The sequence below is a fragment of the Myotis davidii genome, unplaced genomic scaffold (genome assembly GCF_000327345.1).
Source record: "Myotis davidii unplaced genomic scaffold, ASM32734v1 scaffold821, whole genome shotgun sequence".
Taxonomy (NCBI): Eukaryota; Metazoa; Chordata; class Mammalia; order Chiroptera; family Vespertilionidae; genus Myotis; species Myotis davidii.
In genome coordinates this window covers 591,275-612,522 of record NW_006295269.1, presented here as the reverse complement: position 1 = coordinate 612,522, position 21,248 = coordinate 591,275, and the positions used below count along the sequence as shown (strand labels likewise).

Below are 21,248 nucleotides of genomic sequence, written 5' to 3'. Positions count from 1 at the left end.
GAAAGAGTCAACATCTCTCCTCACCCCAGTCATTTGTGTGGCTGGAAACGAGCAGACCTAAAGAGCCATGTCTGCAGAAAGGACAGCCTTAGGTCAGTGCCACCGCAGAGCCAGGTCAGCAAAGATGTAAAGTCAAAAGTTAAGTTTCGTTTTTAATGATGTTGCACATCTAAGCAAAAGCAACAACAAAAAAAATCAAGTTTCCCCAAAAGCTGAGTCAGCTCTTTTCGCTGGTCACTTTCTCTGGGCATTTCATCTTTTGTCTAAGACCATAATACAAATAAGGACACGGAGAGAAAATTATACGTATTGATGGGTCATTAAGTACTAGGAATATTTATATAAACATCACTTTTTCCAATAGTTTGCAAAAATGAAAAAGTTAACTCTAAAGATCTGAGCTTAAATATCATATTCACAACTGATACTTATTTTTAAATGTGATTATTTGCTATTTATCAAAGGTAATTTGAAGAAAATGTCTGTTTCAGGCTACACTTCCTGAATTTAGAAAAGCATTCATAGCTAAACATCCTTTGTATTTAACCTCCCAAGACAGGCGGAGGATGAGGGCAGAATTTTGAACATAGGTTCCCTTCAGCGCCCATGAGTCTTAATGGAAATAATAAAGATGACTTGGGCCACACTAGATATCCAGGGCTCCGTAAACTTGAAGAATTAATTCTATGGTTACAAATATTTTCTTTTATAATGCTAATTTATCAAGATTGTAACGGAGGTAATATGATTTCTGTTTTTGCTTGTGTTTTTCTCTCATAAAATTAAGAAAGTAGCAAGGAAGACACTTATTTCAAGCAAAGCAAGTTTTCCTTGCTCCCCATAATAAATCTCTATCATATTTTAAACAATGACATGTAAAATATCCTATAATATTTCCATTTTAAATATACCTAAATGTTTTGACATTTAGGGATTTTAAGAACTATAGGTAGTAAAAATGCAAAAAAAAACCCCAAACAAACCCCAAAACACTAACAAAACAACAACCCACAAATATCATATTATATGTGTCTTTTTCTATAGCAAAAATATTAGAGGCCAAGAAATTGAAAGTGGGAAGTCTAAAATTTTGTGAGGGCTTATTCTAACACAACTGAATAAAAACTAATGGCATCTATGAACCAACTGCTGAACTGAAAATGAGATATGTCATATGACTTCATACTTTGTTTGGGGGTATCCACATGGACCTATGGAATTAGACCTGTTTTAAAGCAAATGGGGTTATGGTGAAGTTCCATAATTCAGAAATTATTTTGCTTTTCCAGAGTATCTATGAATCTCTAATGGACAGTCTCTTGACTTAAAAAACAAAAAAAATTAATAAAGAATATATTGTGTTCTCCTGCAATAGCTCCCACATAGAGTGCTAGTACTTGGGTTGCAAACTTCCTCCAGTAGCTGGGTTAAGATGTTATCCAACCAATGAACATTATGTCAAGTTTGTCTGGTCATTTCTCCAGATCCTTAATGGCATTAAAAAAAAGTGATCTATGCAATTCTGCAAATACTGGTGGTGGCTAAAGACCTAAAGGCATGAAGTTTGTATAGGTGACAGGACAACCTCAGAATGTCTGCTCCTTCTCCCTACGTATCCAACCAGAGGGAGATGCTTTCATTGGCTGGTCCATCCAACCCTCGGATGCACTGTGATGGGAGTCTTCCATCCCAGGATTTCAACCACAACGGAACTATTTCCTCAATCAAATTAGATTCTTCCAGTGGATCCAAACAGCGTAAATGTAACATACAACAACTGCACTTTTTCAACAACAAACTCTTCTATAAATGGCAAGAAGCAAGAAGGCCTAAACAGGCCTGCGAGAAGGCTTACCTTCCACGTGGCCGCGTTGCGGCGGAAGTAAGCAAACATTCGTGTGAACCAGTTATAGATCTCGTTTAGTGTCAGCTGCTTTTCCGGAGACTCGAGAATGGCCTGGGAAGCCAAAATAACAGAGAAAGATAATTTATGACCAAATCAGCAGAATCGTCATTATACAGTTTCTTGAAAATATAAAATAACCATGATTCAGAGCTGAATCCTAAGAAAGGTTTCCAAAATGATCTAAGATTAATGGTTGTATTTAACAGTTCAATAGCAAAATTCAAAATGAAATTATGTAATTGTTTTGAGTTTTTATTTCTGTTTCTCTACAGAAATATTAATTTATTAGTCATTCATAAAGCAGAATCAAAGAGAAATGCAAAACATTTCACTAGCTGATTAAAGCTCAGTAATTATTTAGAGCTCAGATTAATTCTGGGATCAGAGATTACTGTGGCTTGTGATAATTGACTTGCCATCTTTAAACAGGCTCATTTTCACTGTTGTGTGAAATGAATTTCCTAATAATCACATCGTATTGTAATACTCAATCAAAAGCAATTATGTTATATATTGCAGTTTTAAAAAACCTTATAGACCAGGTTTTAGCATGCCTGCATACTAAGTGGTTTTAAATCTACTTCATCAGTATGATACCTCCATGTACACATACACCTTTTGATATAATTTCATATAGTGTGCTATTTACTTACCTGCCTAATTAAAGATGCATACGTGAATGGTGGTCTAACTTCTGCATTCTTATAAAATTCTTGGTTCTGCGCAATATCTGCTAAATAAGAACATTGTCCTGTTAATTATCCCTTTTAAAAAAGAAGCTGGTCTACAAGAATAGCATACTGCAATTCTGCACGAGGCAACAATGGAGTCTCTACCTGAAGAAATGGGCACGTTGTATTTGTCCGAGTACCGCCTGCGGATGGGCCCCACCGTGTGCATGCTGGTGGTGGTGATGACGGAGGGGCCTTGGGTGGCAGGCGTGAGGGGGGCGGTTGGGGTGGTTGGAGTATGAGGTAAGCTCTGCGGAGAGGCCTCTGGCGCGGACTTGGAGAGCGTGACACTGGACACCAGGTTCAGCTGTGAGGAAAAGACAACTCTTAACGCCCTTCAGGAACCCGGGCCGCCGGGACGCATCAGGCAGCAGGAGGACCACGGGCGCCTGGCTCGTCTATTTCTCTCAGTAAGTGTTTCCGATCAACTGCAGCGTGCGGTGATTCCCGTGGAAACAGGTCACCTAGGAGTTGGCTGGGATGCGCTGGGGGCCCCGAGCTCCCCACCAGGCCTGTGCGGTGTGCGGCACAGCGAGGAACTGCCTCTACTCACTTTTTAATAAAAGACTTTAACTTTCATGAGTTTGACTATAAATAGCCAGTATGACCCGGGCTGCCATGCTGCACGGCCCAGGGATAGGCGGCTGCACTTCGGGATGGAGATCTGGGATGGGAACACGCAGGCACCCCTGCGGGCGAGGCACAGCCTTGCACCGCCGGGGTGGCGTTCTGGCAGCTGGCACGGACGGCCGTCGCAGGCCTGTGCGTCATCTCCACTCCGCTCTCACATACAGGCTGGGATGCATTCGTTTAGTAAGAATATGCCTCTGAGACAGGGAACTGTAAGATTTCTCCTTTTCCCCTGCAAGTTTCCAATGTTCACTAATATTGTACTGGAGCAACCTACGGCGTCAAGTAAGACAGTGAATACTACTTATGTGAAGCAATCTAGAGGAAATCAACAGTACTGTTTGGTTCTTTCTTTGTGTCTATCCCTTTCACCTTGAAGTACTTCTCTTATGAATACCGGACAAACAGGCTTAACCTCCTTTTCCAAAAATTCTTACAGAAATATTAAATCTGGCTGTGCTGAAGAACTTGATCATTTTCAACATATTTATTACAGTTTACACAGAACTGCTAGTCAGACACATACAGTTGGCCCACATCCAAGAAACTTCAGCCGAGCAGGCTTACTTGGTAACGTTTTCTCAAACCATTATTTCGAATCACATGACAAAATGAGCCTGTTTCACCATCACAGCAGTCCTAGCGCACGGCATTGCTTGTGGAAGGTATTCAGGATGAGATTCCTCTGAGGTCCTAACCAAAGAACTTATTAAAAGAGGAGTTTCAATTCACTGAGACGACTCAACCTTGCTCTCACTCTAGCAATGAAAAAGGCCACGAGAAACTTCTGTCTAATATGTTTAGAGTAATTCCATACAAAGAAAATAAGTCTGAAGAAAAGAAAGAGCAAGTCGCCTTGGGAAGATATTAACAGAAACATGTGAACATGGTGTTGGGAACTGAATGCTGGTTGCAAGCTTTCAGCTGTGCTGCTTTTTCATCCCCTTTCCTTCAAGCACTGACTCAGCCAAACGAAGACCCCCACCCTCCAGGCAACCCCAGGCTGGGAGGAGCAAGCTGTGGAGACTGCCCGCCCCGACAGCCCCTGGGCAAGCTGGCAATGCTGCCAGGTGCTTTTTGATTCGTGCTGGAAACCTGACTTCTTGACACACACATTTGCAAACTAAGTGCTTGCAGTTTGAGGTGGCCGCCCTGGGAGGGAGCAGGAGGGAGGCTGGGTGACCCCTTCTCCGCAGCGGACCTTCATCACTGGCCAAGGGCACAAACTGTAGCATCAGCCCAATCCAAGGGTCGGAAATCAGTGCATGAAGCTAAGGCTGACCCACACACAGCTCTCACTGCCGAGGCCGCTGCGCCGAAGCACACCAGAACACCGTGAGTCATGGACGCCCTGGCTAAGAGCCACATGGTCCTACCTGCCCCTGTGTTGGTCTCACTTAATTTTCTTACCGGCACTAATACTTGAGATATTATTACTCATATTTTAAAGATAAGCAAACTGAGGCTCATGAGAGATTAAATAACTTGCCCAAATTCACAACCTGGACCCAAGGTCAAACAGGCATTTGTGATTTAATGAGAAAAAGAAGCACTAACCAGTTTCATTTTCCTGCAGGCTCGGCTTTGGAAGGGCTGCAGGGCTAGCTGTCCTCCCTGCTTCTAAAGGACGGACAGTAAACACTGCCGGGCATTTGGAACTGGACTGATGAAGGCAAGAAGCGAGCAGGTGACTGCTGCCCAGGAGCTCGCTGCCCTGCACGAAGGCACCTCCAAGGGGAGGCAGCGCCACCTGCCCCTGCCCCGGACGCTCCTCTCCCGCTTTTCTCCGCACTTCACCAACATTACCCCAAACATGTGACTTTCTTAAACTGTGACAACATTTTAATGTAAATACAACATCGTTGAAAAATATGCGTGCTCCTTCCCCGTTTTTGGAAAATATCTCCAAGTCCACTGGGTTCTAGTCTAACTGTCCAAACCCAAACTCATGTAAACATTCCGGAAGGCACGCATCTCCGGGTGCTCACATCCGGGAGTGGGACAGGGCCCATGGAGCGACACCCCAAAATGTGAAAAGAATCAGACTCCTGCAGCTTTTGCAAAGGTCTCAACACATGGACTGTTTCTACCAAGAAAACAGCGGTGGGACATTAAAGCCCTCCCGGCCAGCACAAGCACAAGGAAAACAGTGCGGCAGAATTTTCGGGAGGCGTCTGAACATCAGGAGCAAGTGGAAATAGACGCTTCGCCAGAGGAGGGCGGCGAGGGGCGTCCCAGGCGTGACAAATGACACTGGGTCCACACCCACTGCTGGGCTGTCTCTAACAAGCCACAGAGGAAGCATCCAATCCGGGCTAATTACCAGATAAAAATGTATTGTAAGGACTCTAATTAGGAGACGCGGACGGAGGTGATCTAATGATTAAATGCCGCATCGCGCGGCCTGCCATCAGTGTGCAGTGCTGCAGGACGGCCCTGGAATATTTTGTAGAAACAGTCATTTTATCTCGAGGAGGGGAGGCCGTCATATTTGTAACGATGGCTATGAGGTAAACTAATTAAACACGGTTCCTGGAGGAAGAGGGTGGCTGAGAGCAGCTGCGGCCATTCCAACGCCGGTGCCAAGTCTCAACAGAGCGGCTGCAGTCGAGTGGAAAATGTCTGCCTGACCTCTGCCCTCGCTATTAATTTGCAGGAAAACTAATGACACACATACATATTCCCACAAAATTGTTCTAATTGCTAATTTGCCGAAGGAGCCAAGATTCCAAATTAGACACGACTGCAGCCTGTGCGGGAGAGAACAGACGCTGTGGGCTGCAGACACCGGCTCCGCCTCGCCAGAGCTGACGGCCGAACCAACAAGCTAATGAAACGTCAACCTTGTCAGCCGCAGCAGAAGTTTCTTGACTTTTCAGCTGTTGTCTGATGCTCACATGCTCGTCTCGAGAGGAGAAGCCATCTTGGGGGGACGGTCACGAGGGCAGATAAGCGCACGAGGGCAGGGTTCAAACAGGCTGCGCTCCCGCCTGCGCGGGAAGGTCATCTGAGCACCGAGGACCAGAACTTCTTCACAGGCTCAGCACAGAGCGCGCACGGGGGACAGCAAGGGTTTTGCCATCATCTTGAAATCGCCCTCTTAATTGTCAACTATTAAATCTTAACGTAATGCTCAACTGGAACGAAAGCATCTGCACCTTGTGTTTCTGACTGCAGTTACGGTTTCAAAGGGCACTTTTTCTGGGGCCGGAGCAGGAAGGAGTTGGACTGGGAGGGTTTCTTTTCCTATTTTTCTTATTGTGTTCATTTTCTATTTAAAAAGAAGTTGCTATGTTTAGAGAAGTTAGTAATGCTGGTATTTTCTCCATGGCAAGTTTCCATCATGTGATGATTTGGGCAAAGATAATCTCTTTGAAACTCTGGCCAAAAGTTAAATTCCTGTGTCACTTAGAAGTGCTGTAGGGCTTTATTTTCTACGTTTCTGGGTGCTCTCGACCGTCGCTGCAGGCTGTCCTGGGAACCCCAGCCGCTGCTGGCACTGTCTCAGCTACCTCATAGTCTGCCTAGCCCTTTTGCAGAAAATCAATCTTTACTTTTTTAAACAGTAACCTCGTCTCTCTTTAAAGATGATGAGTCACTCACATTAAAAACAAAGAAAAAAAAAGAACAAGCCGCTGAAGCAAAGCCGGACAGAGACAGACTTGTCGAGTCTCCCATCAGGACTCATCGGTATTTTTGTTTATGCTCTTGTCTCACAGGAGAGCAGGCTCTGAGAACAAAAGACAAACCTGAAACCAAAACACAAGGGACCTTGCTGCTTGGTGGGGCTTCCAGGCCCCAGAGCTCGGTTTTTCTGCTGCTGGGTTTACTGCCTGAGCAGGGCAAGCCCGGCACGGAGTTTCTGTGCACGGATCCCTGTATCCTTCAGAGCAGGCTTCCTGAGGCTGGAGGGCCCCCAGGCTGGGGGAGGCAGCGACATGTGGCAGCGGAGGCTTCTGTTCCAGCACTTGCCTTCCTCTGGCAGCTCGGCCAGGCCCTGGGACCATGTTAGCACGGGGGCTGGAAGAGCTGGAGTCACTGACCGACACTGGAGAGCCGCTCGGAGCGCAGGAGGGACGCAGTGAGGAGGTGCAGAGCCAGGCCTGCGTGTGCTGCTGACCGCACACAGCCTGGCTGCGGGCCCAAGGCTGGGCCGCTTCTCTCAGAGCTAAAAGACCCCCTTCAGACAGGAGAGCTCCGCTTTCATAGCAGCTAAAACTCTTTCCAGCAGCCCTACCTGCCATGGCTAGAGGAAAAGAGAATGCGTACGACGGAAGATCCAACCCATGCACTTCAAACACCCCGTTCCTCTGGGTGTTCCAGAACCTCTCCGGGAGGACACGCGCTGCCCTGCGGTGAGCCCCGCAGCTTGGACGGCGCCCTGACGCCAGTGCCTCCCTGTGCCCAGGGTCAGGAAGGATGGCTTACAGTGTCAGCAAAGTCTTCCGAAATACCCAGACAACTCATCTGTTGTGACAGACACACTTCTTTCCCACCACACGTGCTCACCCGCCGGGACGGCGCTGCTGTGGGACGCACGCCCCTTCCACCAGGGCCAGCTGCCCACCAGCAAAGGATACAACGCCACCGCTGGCTGGCTGCTCAACTCCCTGCACGCTGCTCCTCACCCCTGCCCTCCCTCACACACAGGCACGCGCCCCCTCTCAGCCCCAGGAAATGTCATCTATGAGCTGATGTAAGAACAATCCAAGAAGCGCTGGCAGTTCCTCTGACCGAATGGAATGGGGACTGGTTGGAAGACACTTACCACCAAAACGGCGCGTAGTGAGAAGCAGCGCTCACTGCAAAGCATTCTACCACTCAGTCACTAAGAACTTAAAAATAAACACCAAGTTCCTTTTAAACAGAAATGGAAAGAAAATTCATAAACTTGCTGGCAAGGCTATCATGTGAAAGTCCCCATCTATGGTTAGATTTGAACCCTGATGATTGCTTATTTCAAATCAAAGATTCAGGAAGAATATGCATTTGACCATAAACTGTGTTTTCTATTATTTAAGATGAAATAAATTAATTACCGGCAAAGGGACTGTTTGCACATTAGACTTGCTCATCGGACAGCTCTGCGTCACCAAAGTGGGAAAAGCAAGGGTTTGCTATGTGCCGGCGCTTTTTTTCTCTTTGGGGTCAAGTAAAAACTTGTGCAAAACACGACACGTCTACCTTTTATAATTAATTTCCCAATGCCTCACCTATACACATTCAATAATTCCCGATTTATAAGACGGTATCTGTAATGAAATTTTCTATTTTCCAATAAATGAAAAGAAGGCAGGTTCACTCCAGCGACAGTGTCACACAATATCTGCTTGTCAGGCACCAATTTTTACTTCTTACATGTAAGTTAAAGGATAAGGAATTTATAATGCTGCCTGTGAAGGGAACCACTTTTCATACACAAATGTGATCTTTTTATTTTTCAAAGGGTAATACAACAGTACATTTACATAAACTAATCCAAACAATCTGTGTGTCTGACAATGGCAAGCCCCACACAGACGCCTATTGTTGGTTTACATCCTGGAGCTCTTTGTAGCGGCTTGTAGCGCTGCTCGAGCTGTCAAAGGTTTGACTTGGACTCTAAATAAATGGTTATGGAAGTGCTGCGCGGCGATATTGGACCTCTTTGCAAAAGAAAACCTGCTGTGTATGAATTCAAAAGCTATTAATTTTTCAGTCAAAAATATTCGTGCCTATTTCTTTTAATAAAGAAATACTGTGCTGAGCTACTAAGAGATAATGTTGACTCGTGGTAGAGAATTTTCAATAGAGCAGTTAAAAATGAATTTAGTAGGAGGTCTGCTGTAGAGTTATAATTTTCTAGAATGTAACTTATTTTTTTAACACTAATCAAGGCGAACTTCCTTGTGCATTCCCCCAGGACTGCTCTTCCCTGTCTGCTGGCTGCTTACCACTGGTCCTCACGGAGTCCCGGGGCCTTCTGGGGCCTCCCTGGGCGCCTCCACGGGGCCTGGGCTCCGGCAGTGCCATCTCTAGTTTGACACTTCCTTCGCCCCCCAAGAAGCCTCATGATTCAGAATGAGTCCATTTCTGGAATCCAAACATTATTGTATCATTGTCTGTAAGTAGAAGATAATATCACTACCCCCCTTGTTGCTAGGGTTACAGACGCACCTCTCTCCTGGGAGGAACCATTTCCCTCCAAATAAAACACAGGAACACTCTGAGTTGGAAGGTGATCATGTCCCTGGGGGAGTGGCTGGCCCACTACAGGGTCTCACCATTTGCTTAGCTGAGTTCATGTCATTCCCAGGATCCCTATTAAAAGGAGGGATTGAGCCTGCCCCTGTGGCTCAGTGGTTGAGTGTGAACCTATGAACCAGGAGGTCACAGTTTGATTCCCGGTCAGGGTACATGCCCGGGTTGCAGGCTCCACCCTAGCAGGGGGTGTGCAGGAGGCAGATTAATGATTCTCTCTCATCATTGATGTTTCTATCTCTCCCTCTCTTTTCCTCTCTGAAATAAAAAATATGTATATTTCTTTAAAGAAGGGGGATTGATAGAAATAGCAAGAATAGCACAGTTGACTACTGATTCCACCACATACTGAATGGCCTGTGCTTTCCCCCGCTTTCCTTTTGGTAGCCTACATGCTCAGTCCTATAGCCATAGACTGCAAACTACATGGGAACTAAGGGCTCCTTCCAAGTAAAAATGGATGTACAAAGTGTTTAATGATTTTATGTCCTATATCTCAGTAATGTGTTCTGTTTCAGACATTAATTTTGTCTGCCAACTGCGTCCTGGCAGGCTACCATATTTGCTGGTTAATAGTCTGACTCCGTTTTATTTCTATCACCATAAATCATACATATAGGGGTGTGTGTTTGCTTTATTTATAGAAAAAAATCGTCCAAACAGATAAACCAATACTTTGCCATTATGCTGCATCATTGCATGTTGATTAAAATTGCTGGTACTAACTATAGATTGTCAACGCTCAATTAATTTTCACACAGTGACTCCGTACAAAATCAAATAAAGGCAGTGTACCTTTAAATTTTACAAATCTTAAAAATCAAGGAGCAAAGCAACTCTATTTTGATAATCAGTTGAAGGTACTAGGAGAGTTTTAGAAATACAAGTATATGAGAATTACAACCATTAAAGAGATCAATTTAGAATAAAGAACCAGGCCCAAGCCAGGGGCTGGGGAGACCATCCTGCCGTTGGATGGCACTTCCTGAGGTCAAGTGAAAGGGAAGAGGCAGGAGGCGGGACACCTAGAGCTGAACATAACTCAGGGCCGTGCTTGGTCTCTTGACTGGGAAGGAGTCCACGTCACCCTCTCTGCTCCACAGTCTCACTCTGGCGGGTGCTTCCCTCCTTCCATTACACTCACACTCACCACCTCTCAGTTTCCCTGGCTGCGAGGCCTCGGCCTCCGTAGTCTGTCTTCTCCCTGCATCGCCTTTCAGAGCTTTTCTATTCTCTCCCAGTGAGTTCGCATAATCTATTTTAGCAGCTTAGCGTAGCGTCCACCATCTGTCCCAACAGGAGCTGGCTGCTCGGGCCTCAGGAGCCAGCACTGTGGCTGCAGCACCCTGTATCTCCCTAGACACCTCTTCAGAACAGGTTACCAGAAGCAGCCAGCTCACCAGGCCTTCCCTACGCACTGCGGCCTGGGCTTGGGTTGGGGACGCAACGAGAAGGCTGCCACCTCCCCGCATGCAGCTCAGTACTCACGGGCTGCGGGGCGGCTTTGGGCTCCGTGGACTTCACGTGCAGGTGGGTCATCATGGCTTGCAGGCGCTCTTTGTCTTTTGCGAGCTGGCAGGGAAAACAGGCTCTGTTATTTCTTTACGTACAGATTTGAATACACTGTTACTATTACATATCATTATGTCCAAAACAATACACATTCCAAATTGAGCTATGGCACCATCACACATGACCAAGTATTTCCCTGCTTAATCATTTTGAAATCTCCATGACCGGTGCCAAGCTCAAGTATGAGGTGTCCGTGTGAGCTCCTCAGCACAAGATCCATTAGCTTTTAACTGGGAAGTTCCAGACCGGCTGGCACCAGGAGTCGCATGTGACACAGACAGCTCCAAGACAAAAGCGTGAATCATGCCTATTAACCAACCTTATTCAGGAGGAAGCCGAAAGAAAACGAGCCAGGTAGCTAACACTCATCACCTCAGGTGCTGTTGCTGTGGGCGAACTCCTAGACAGACGGGGCACTGATGCCAATGAGCCTCATCTTCCCTGGCAGGGAGGCCCGGACGAAGACTGGCCATGGTCTCACTGGCAGGGCAGATGCAGGGCCACAGTGTTACAGGTGCCCGTTTGCACGTGAACGCAGAGTAAGCCTGCCCATCTACTCAGTAAGCAAGCACCTACACCCTGTGCTGGTCTCTCACCTTAACATACTGAAACCTCCTCCTCCTCCAAAACATTACCTTCTGAGGCACAGGAGTTCCTAATCTGCTGTATGTGGCAGGGACTCAAAATACTGTTTTTTGGATGTTACTTGCTTTGGACTGTGTTAACATGATATTTTTGATAGTTCAAGACAGCTGAGGATAGGGGACATGTAATAATTACCTCTGTGAAAGAAGTGGGAAATGTATCCCCAAAAGATGATGGTATTGTTAATAGAACAGCTGCAGAATTTTGGGAAAATGCTTAAGGGATTGATGAGAGGGAGAAGAGTGAGGGAGAAGGAGAAGAGAGAGGAAGAGGGAAGGAGGGAGGGAGAAACACAAAATTGAGGAGGGACTCATTCCTTCTATGTCACATAATTAACCTTAAATCTTGTAAACATCAATCGTGTCTTATAAGTCTAGAGTTACTCCAAAATAACAATCAGGGGAGACATTTTTGGGTAAGGGCGTTTCTAAGGGAGAAAGTGCTTCAGGAATGGGGAAGCAGAGGAGGGAAGGGTACACAGCAAGAGAGGAGAGGCCCCAGGAAGCCTGCTGGGTGCTGGCTGGCTCAGTCTGGGCCTATCACGTTGGATTTTTTTCTTTGGGGGGAGAGGGAGAAGAGCCCTACAGAGCTAGCATTTATCTTCCAACAAACAGGAAATGAAAATGATACCATATTAGGAGCCACTTTATATTATTCATCTTCTGTTCTTCAGTAAGTTATTGAACAGCCAAACAAAAAGATGCTCTCAACACAAAACATAATGCTAAAGGAATTTAGTTTTCCAAGTGGCTCCGTTAGAACAATTAAAACGTTAGCAATGGCATTTTTCTACAATTCTTTGTGTGTGTGTTTTTATGTGAGTATTCTAAATTTTTAGATGTTAAAGGTAAAACATTCTTAATTTAAAAAAAAAGTGTTTTGTTTTAAAATTATAATGGGCAGAAGAAAAAAACAAATAGTGTGTCACAGTGAATGCTATAAATTAAAGGGTGCGAGTGATGATACTGGAGTCTGATGAATATTAACTGTGACTTAATTTGGGGGTAAACACTGTTGATACATTAATTACAAAGACTGAAGTAGAAAGAAATCCAAATTCTCAGCATGCAAAGGAATCACCTGGTAAATCTTTCTATATTCCATGGAAACGTCTACCAGGCTGACCGTGCACTGGTTAGACTGCAAACACACACCTAGCCTTGCACACACAGCCACACCCAGAACCCTGGAGGTCATGTCATAGGGAACATTTTACTTAGACTTCAGTATCCATTTTGAGAATTATCTAGGTTCCTGATTTTGCCTCAACCAACCTCAACTCCACCTATAAATGATGGCTACGGTTACAGAAAGAGGCAGAAATCCAGGGTTTTGTTTTTGTTTAATTAGTGCAAACTAGTATGTAATATATTCCTAAGTGAGCTTTGAATCTTTGTCATCAAGTCTAGCTCTAGCACAAGGTGTTTTAAGAGTTAAAGAAAACCTGGCAGGATCTGCTTTTTGTTTAGGCAAAAAGGCTAGACACTCACACCTATTGAAACCACACCCTCTCTCTACAGTCTTACATTTATAAAACTCACTGGTCCTTCAAAAAGCTTTCAGATTCTTTACTACTTTTTATGCCATCATTCCATGAGCTCACCATCCCATCAATTTTCATGGCATCCTTTAATTATTATGAGAATACAAGCATTTAATATTAGCAAGCATATTCCAGCATTCCCTTATACTGAATCCCATGAAAAGCAAAGGAGGATGAGAAATTCAGTCCAAAGGTCAACTAAAAACTCTGGCTGGCAAATTTAGGAAAATGTATGCTGTGATGTCCAAAGAGAACAACAGTCTAGAACAGTGGTTCTCAGCCTTCCTAATGCCGCAACCCTTTAATACAGTTCCTCACGTTGTGGTGACCCCCAATTTCATTGTTACTACTTGAACATAATTAAAGCATAGTGATTAATCACAAGACAATATGTAATTATATATGTGTTTTCCGATGGTCTTAGGCGACCCCTGTGAAAGGGTCGTTCGACCCCCAGAGGGGTCGCGACCCACAGGTTGAGAACCGCTGGTCTAGAAGCTTCCCTGGGGGTCAGGGAGGCTGGCATGTGCTGAGTCCTGTCAATCAGCCGGTTTGGTCGCCATATCCACAGCCTGGGAGCTGAGTGGGATGGGCAGTTCGCGACTCCGGGCACAGCATGTGGTCTTTGTGTGTAGTTCTCCCTGTAAACCCGGAACCATGACCTCTGAACTTCGTAGGGCAGCTCCCAGGTGTAGGGGACTCGTGCACATAAGCGCAGCAGAGCCTAGTGCTTCGTGATGCTCAAAAAATACCTTCTTGTTTTTTAAAGGAAAGATAAACCACTGAAGTCGATGTGAACTTCTCCTGGCTGAGTGTGTGTTTGAAATCTGGATCACATAAAGGACTCAGTGGAATCTGCAGCTGGGTTCACTGGGAAGAGAATTTTGATGCTTTAAAAAATGGAACAAAGCACGGGAAAGACGAAGCCCGTATCTTACGGATTTCGGTCCTGTTCTCACTGAGCCTTCCCTCAGTCCAGCAGGGCTCCCCTTGGCTGACGGATCGTCCCCTCTCCTGTCACCCCCGCCTCACCGTGCGACCGGACCTGGGCCTCGGGGCGCAGAGAGGGGCCGAAGCCAGCAGCTCCAGCCTTGCCCTCAGAGACAAACACGGAGGGGAGGACATGCTCCCAGCAGAGAGAGGGACTGTGGTTTGGGGCTCACTTAACACAACCATTTTACACACTGTCAGGAGGATGAATCATTTTAAGCCGATTTGGTGGTTCTCACTTATGAGAAAAAATTCTTCTGAAATAAAGGAAGGACTCTGGGTGTCTGAACACACAGGCTTCTTGAGGAAGATGAGATGCAGGAGCCAAGGGACTCATTAATGCCACAGAGGCAGGGCCGCGGGGCGCTCCGACTTTATAGCCGGGAACTGAGACCCACTGGTGGACCTAACTTGAGGGCATGGAGCTGAGAATGAGCCAAAATGAGATGGAATCCTGGGTGTCTGAGGCTGGGTGTGACTCAGGACACCCCAGGACACTGACTGGGAACACAGACAGCCGCATCCCACAGGAGGGGCGGCCAGGCTGCGCTCTTCCCGTGCACCTGAGCCCTCGCTCACCCACTGGGGTCCCACATGACCTGGAAGCCCCTTCCGGAGGAGCAGGTGGCTGTGGGACAGGCACCCGGCACACGGGTGCAGGCAGGGGACCGGCCAGAAGAACGGCCGGAGGAGAAGCGGCGCTGGCTGCGAGGGCAGAACTGAAACTTCTACCACCCGAGTGTGTATTTCCTTCCGATTCCAACCCCTTTATCCGACTGCGGTCACTCGCGTGCCTCCCGAGCTGGGCAGCGGGGCTCAGGGGCGTCTTGGCCCCTCGGTGGGAGGCTCCCTGCTCAGGTGCCGTCCGCGGCCCCCGCCCGCCTGCGGCCTGAGGAGGCGCAGGCTCTCCCACTCAGGGTCTCGGGGTCCCGCTGCCCAGAGGAGGCGAGACCTTCATTATGAGAACGAAGGGCCCCGGTGTTCAGAGGGACAGAGGGGCAGAGAGAGAAACCAGAGCCTCCCCCGTGGGGTGCACTCAGGTCCCCCCCATTGGAGCCTTTTCGGGGTCCCGGAGGCCAGGCCACTGCTCGCCCTGAGGGCTGCCCAGAGGGTCAGGAAGCACACAGGTCCCGCTAAGATAAGATAAAGCGTCCGTGGAAGCCCAGCTGTGTGATCACACAGCCTGATGACCGCAGAGAGCCCAGGACAGCCCCTCCCCGCTGCCCAGCTCCCTCTGCTCGGACCAGCCTCTTCTCCTGCGGACACCCTCTCAGAGCCCCATCGCCCGCTGCAGACGCCCCAGGAGGCCCCATTTCAACACAATGCCGGGTCACTCTGGGGGGTGCACGGAACCCAGGGGCCAGGACCAGCCGCCAAGCCACTGTGTGCCCATGGCTGTGAGCAGTTTAGAGACCCCCTAGCCCCAGCTTCCTCCTCCTACAGTGTGGGGGAGGGGCACGACTTAAAACGCGGTCTCTGACTCTAAGAGGCCGGTTATTTTCACGATCACCATCTTTTAGTGGTGTCTTCTCAAGTAATAACAAATCCCACATTAAACACGCTCACGGAGTGTGAGACACGCTGCTTTCCCAATGTTAGCTTTTCCTGTTTAAAACGACTCTTAGAATTGAGGAAACTGGGTGGGAGTCGGTGAACGAGGGCGGAGGCACCTCCAGCAGTGCCTGCGTACAGCAGGAGCTCATTACACCCGCCCCGTGGTTCTCAGGTGCCTCGGAGAAACGATGACAAGAGAACACGAAGCTTCCTGTCTCTCCCACAGCCAACGGTCCAAGCGGACCCCCGGGCAGCCAAGCACTCCCATCTGCCCACGACGCCCCCAGTTTTGAAAATGAAAAACCAGGAGGAATCCCCCAGTTCTAGGCAAGCAAATTGCGGGTTATCATCCTACTTTCTACTGACAAACAGATGAATTTAAAAAAGAACAATACATGTTCCACTCTCCTCCTTCCTCGGCCTACAATCAGCCTAGACCCTAAGTGGCTTCCTTGCCCTGGAACGTCCTTGCCAACCGCCCTTCCCTGTCACCTCCAGTGCCCACCCCCAACCGCCTGGCTCCGCCCTCCCCACCAGGTCGTACCTTACTTTTCCCTCCAGTGCTGTGACGACAGGGGCCTGATAAACAGCGACTAAATGGAATCAAACGATCCAAGAATACAAGTGCACAACCCCCCTGCCCCCCAGGCCAGGCAGGTCACCCCCAGCGGGGCTGGCTCCCTTCCCTTAGCTGCTCTCAACATTCACTCTCCGGGCATCCGCGAGGGGCCCCAGAGGCCCGGCCCGCTCTGTCCGCACATGCTGAGCCGGGACATAATGGAAACGCCCAGTCTCCACGGCTTCTTTTTTGTTTGATTCAAAACCACCTTCATCCATAAGCGAGACTGTGCTGACAACTGCGCAAGGTCATGTGGTCACGGAACAGAATAAAACCAGGACAGGATTTATGGCCAGAAAAATGTGTGTACATCATGAATGTCAGCTTTCTGAGTGGTAAGTCTGTCAGGGACTTTTTTTTTCCTTTTTGTCTATTAAACTGAATGGCTGTCCCTTTTCCCAAATGGAATTCTGTTCTGGCCACTGAGATACCTCTTATGATATCTCACCCACAGTTTGATGGTTGAAGAATCCTAATAATCATGAGTGAATCCAGGCAACTGGATTGATATGAATTTAAATCCCTGGGCCCAAGCCTGGTAGATAGTAGGTGCTCAAGTATGGAGGCAGGTTCAAGGGCTGCCTTACAATCCTGGCACACTGAGTGGCATTTGTGTGGGCAAGCCTTCTCTCCACTGATTTCCAGTTCCTCTGTCTCTGACCCTGCCTTGGTGGGAGGTGCTGTACATTTCAGACCTACATAACAACGCCCACATTCCCCTCCAGTTCTAACTCACTATGGCTGCACATCGTCCCGAAGCAGCTCTCAACAGAGAACATCGAACGGAAGAAACCTTGAAATCATTCCCTGACCTCAAAAAGCCACGTCCTGGACCCAAAAGATTGCTCTGGTGCCCATGTGCCTGGTGCCATGTGCCGAAGTGTGCAGGGCACGGGCCGCACACACCTGCTCCGTTATGCTGCGGGCTCCCAGGGAGCAGCCAGGCTTATCCTCCATCCAGTCCCCCGACAGAACGTCAGAAACTTACAGCGGCCTCTGCAACAGTGGGATGCAGTGAGAAATACTCAGAAGGGCTCTGAATACCCACTAGGATGTCTTTCTGACCCTCTTCCCACTCAGTGAGAAGAGCCAGGTGTACCGTGAGAACGAACTGACCAACCTTCCAGTAATGAGCTCATCCGGGAACCACTGCTAAGGAAGCATGCGTTCTAGACTCCGGTATCTCCCAACAAAGTGATAAGGCAGTTGCATCTCTCACTCCACACTAACCAGACAGGCCCACCGTCCCCATCATCTCTGCTTCCCCTGGTGGCCTGAACTCCCACCGGAGAACCCACCACCTTCCCATGATGCAGGTGTGGTGCCCAGATGGCACCACAATGGAACACTGCAGCCGCTGTCCCCTGAGGCAGGGGTGGGAGCCTTTCTTCTGCCAAGGGCCACCTGGACATTTAGAACATCATTCTCGGGCCATACAGAACCATCTGGCCAAACATGTAATTAACTCACCCCAATGCCTTGGCAGGGCCAAATGGTTTCATGGGCCTGATACGGCCTGTGGACTGGACCTTCCCCCCCTGCTACGGCTAAACATGGTGATTGAAAAAATCCTGTTTCAATTCTTTAGGGAAGTCTGATGACAGGTGAGAAATGTGAGGGCCTTCTGTGCTGGGTCCGAGCTGAGGTGTCTGTGGTTTAGGTTCCAGCGGTTGGACACGCCTACTGGATGTACCCAAGTGGCCTCACTAGCTGCCCTCCCGAGTCCCCCCATGAAATCCTTCACCGTGGTGTGGGGCCCACAGGGGAACCTCACTGATCTCTACTGTAAGACTCATTTAGCTCGGTTGTTTTGTTCTTCAATATATTTTTATTGATTTCAGAGGGGAAAGGAGAGAGACAGAAATATCAATGATGAGAATCACTGATCATCTGCCTCCTGCACGCCCCACACTGGGGATCACGCCTGCAATCCGGGCATGTGCCCTGACCGGGAACTGATCCGTGACCTCCTGGTTCATAGGTCAATGCTCAACCCCTGAGCCACGCCTGCCAGGCTCCGTGGGTTTGTTTTTATAGCGGGGGCATGTGTGACCTCTGCCAGGTGTCAACGCCGGCAGGTCCAGGGCCAGGGGCAGACTTCTCCTCCTCTCTCAGCAGCGCTCATCCTTGGGCAATTGTTCAAACCTGCATCAGGGCTCAGCGGTGCACATGTTTTCCAAATTCAAGTTGACAAGTGGTAATTCCACAATATACTTTGAGATCCTGGAAGGTTCCAGTAGGTCCAGGACTGGGTAGTGCCCTCTTTAAGGAAAAGAGAAGCTCTGGGTCAGCCCTGTCCAGAGTGTACCCCCACATAAGGGGACTTGGGCTGCTGAGAGAATGGGCGGGAGGAAGGCTATGCAACCACCAGAACACTGAGGTTACATGGGCACCGTGACTGCCCGTTCCTTAGAAAGCACGTCTCCAGAGACGGGCGCACGAAATGGCAAACGCGACCGCGGAAAGGTGGAGAAGTTGTGCTCCCGAGAAACAGAGGCTGGAAGGAGACCCTCTGTGAGCGTGACTGCGCCCACCGCAAGCTCTCCCCAGTGGGCCAGCTCTGAAACCCAGACCCTCCGTCTACTCTAACCCCGAGAAAGGCTCCTCCTAACTCTATCTCAGGACGGGGTTCTTTAAATACTAAACACTGCTGACATTTTCTGTGTCTCTCACCTGACTGGAGAATGGATAAACGTGTTTGGGTTTGGGCCCGGCCTAGCGCTGAGACTCTTTTCAACTTGTTTGTGGTGTTTCAAGAACCCCTTCGTGTTAGCTAGCACTGCCAATGGGCGGACCCGCCCATGGACAACCACTTATTCAGTGTCTTTCCTCTAGAACAGCGGTTCTCAACCTGTGGGTCGCCACCCCTTTGGGGGTCGAACGACCCTTTCACAGGGGTCGCCTAAGACCATCGGAAAACACATATATAATTACATATTGTTTTTGTGATTAATCACTATGCTTTAATTATGTTCAATTTGTAACAATGAAAATAATCCTGCATATCAGATATTTACATGATGATTCATAACAGTAGCAACATTACAGTTATGAAGTAGCAACGAAAATAATTTTATGGTTGGGGATCACCACAACATGAGGAACTTTATTGAAGGGTCGCAGCGTTAGGAAGGTTGAGAACCACTGGTCTACGCTAAGAAGGAGGAGGGAAGTCCTATCGTGCTCACGGCATCCTCCTCACAGGCTCCAGCAAGGTTCCTGCTGTTACAGGCACAGGGAGTGTTTGCTAAATGCATGACTAGATGAATGGATGAATGAATGGACATGCCCCTCAGCCAGCTTTCCATCACAGACAGAGATCAGCAGTACTCGTCATGTGAAGCTGCTGCTGGAGAGGCCTGACCCGTGTGGTGATGAGATGAATTTTATACATCAAGGCGAAGAAGGAAGAGGTCAGAGGGGTGAGCGGACCTAGGTAGCCAGGAAAATAAAGGAACAAGTTGCTAACAATGTAATGAAACTGTTTTCTGCTGCTCCTCTTGACAAGGGATTACTTGGCAAACTTCTGCCAGGGCCAGCCAGGTGCGGGATGTTCCGCCCCAAGGGCATCGCGGGCACAACTAGCCCGGTTTCTGGGGTCGCCCAAGAGCAGCCAGGGGGAATGCATAAACAAAGGGCGTGGCCGTGCTCCAATGTAGCCTTACACGTGGACAGCGACATTTGAATTTAATGTAGTTTAGTCTTTTTTTGCTTTCCCCAGTGATTCAAAATGTAAAACCCTTTCTTTTCTCATGGGATTTGGTCCACGGTGTGTAGTCATCAACCCTGCTTTGGACGAGCACTATTTCCACCCTCACAACTCTCTCCACCCTCAGGAGGGACAGCCCTCCTTCATGGAAGCAGATGCTCAAGCAAAAGTATTGTTTGGAAGGTCATAGGCATCTGCCACACTATTCGGGACGCACCCACAAAAGAGCCATTATAAAGCTGCCAGAGATAACTGTTTGTTAATGTTGTAGCTTCTTTTCTTCGCCTGCGTGCTCTTTGTGGAGAGAGAGAAATAATAAATAAAATAGGTGACCAGTTCCTGAGTAACAAGGGGTCCACACTCGAAATTACAGTCTGGAACGCCTAGCAGAGCAACCATGACAACTCCAGTGGACAATTTACTCTAGCTAATCACTAAGAATTTAACTTTATCAATTACAGAAACAAATGCAGGAACTTGTATCACTTTATAAGCTCTATCAGCAACACATGTAACCTCGGGCTGAATCCCATTTTTTAAGGGCTTACTACCTTTCAATATAAGTGAGCTTTGGAGGTGAGATAAATACATTGCTTTTTATCTTCCCCCAAAACTTGCTAAATTTAAAGATGTTTCCAAAGATTTACCTAAAAATCTTGGGGTTTTATGATGCACCTTTAGCCTGTATAAATATCCTACTGTTCTAATAAGTTTGTATTATTTGTCTGAATAGAAAAATATTAACTAGCTGAACAAAATAACTTTTGAGACAATCTTACTTTAAGAAGTTTAATTTGTCAAATAAGATGATAACTAATTTTTAAAAATCCCTTCTATCCTGAAAAGTCACAACAAAAAGTTTAAGTGTGTTTTGGCTGATTTTTTCCCTGCAACTGTTTGAAGCTATAAATGACTTAACTCAGTAAAATTCCAAATGTAATTATCTTCTGTACTTAGCCTAGGGCTCTCCATATATCTCAGCATTGCTGTCTCGCATACAAAACAGCCTTTCCGACGGCTGGTAACAATGTAATGTACAACATTGTTTTAATTTCCCGGAGAGGGCGAGCCTCTGGCACTAGCCAGGAGGGAGGCCCGCCCGGCTCCAA

General features: G+C 47.6%; 1 protein-coding gene across 6 annotated transcripts in view; it reads right to left on the bottom strand.

Annotated features, from left to right (window-relative positions):
• Nucleotides 1-21,248, bottom strand: part of FOXP1 (forkhead box P1) — a 232,732-nt gene that overhangs the window by 17,092 nt on the left and 194,392 nt on the right. For 5 of the 6 annotated variants that reach the window (XM_006769933.2, XM_015567944.1, XM_015567943.1 and 2 more), the window contains 4 exons: nt 10,996-11,079; nt 2,743-2,944; nt 2,560-2,639; nt 1,856-1,957 (listed from right to left, as the gene is read on the bottom strand). In XM_006769933.2, the coding sequence (XP_006769996.1) occupies nt 1,856-1,957; nt 2,560-2,639; nt 2,743-2,944; nt 10,996-11,079 (468 nt within the window). The remainder of the gene's footprint in view (nt 1-1,855; nt 1,958-2,559; nt 2,640-2,742; nt 2,945-10,995; nt 11,080-21,248) is intronic. The other variant, XM_006769932.2, reaches the window with a different exon arrangement.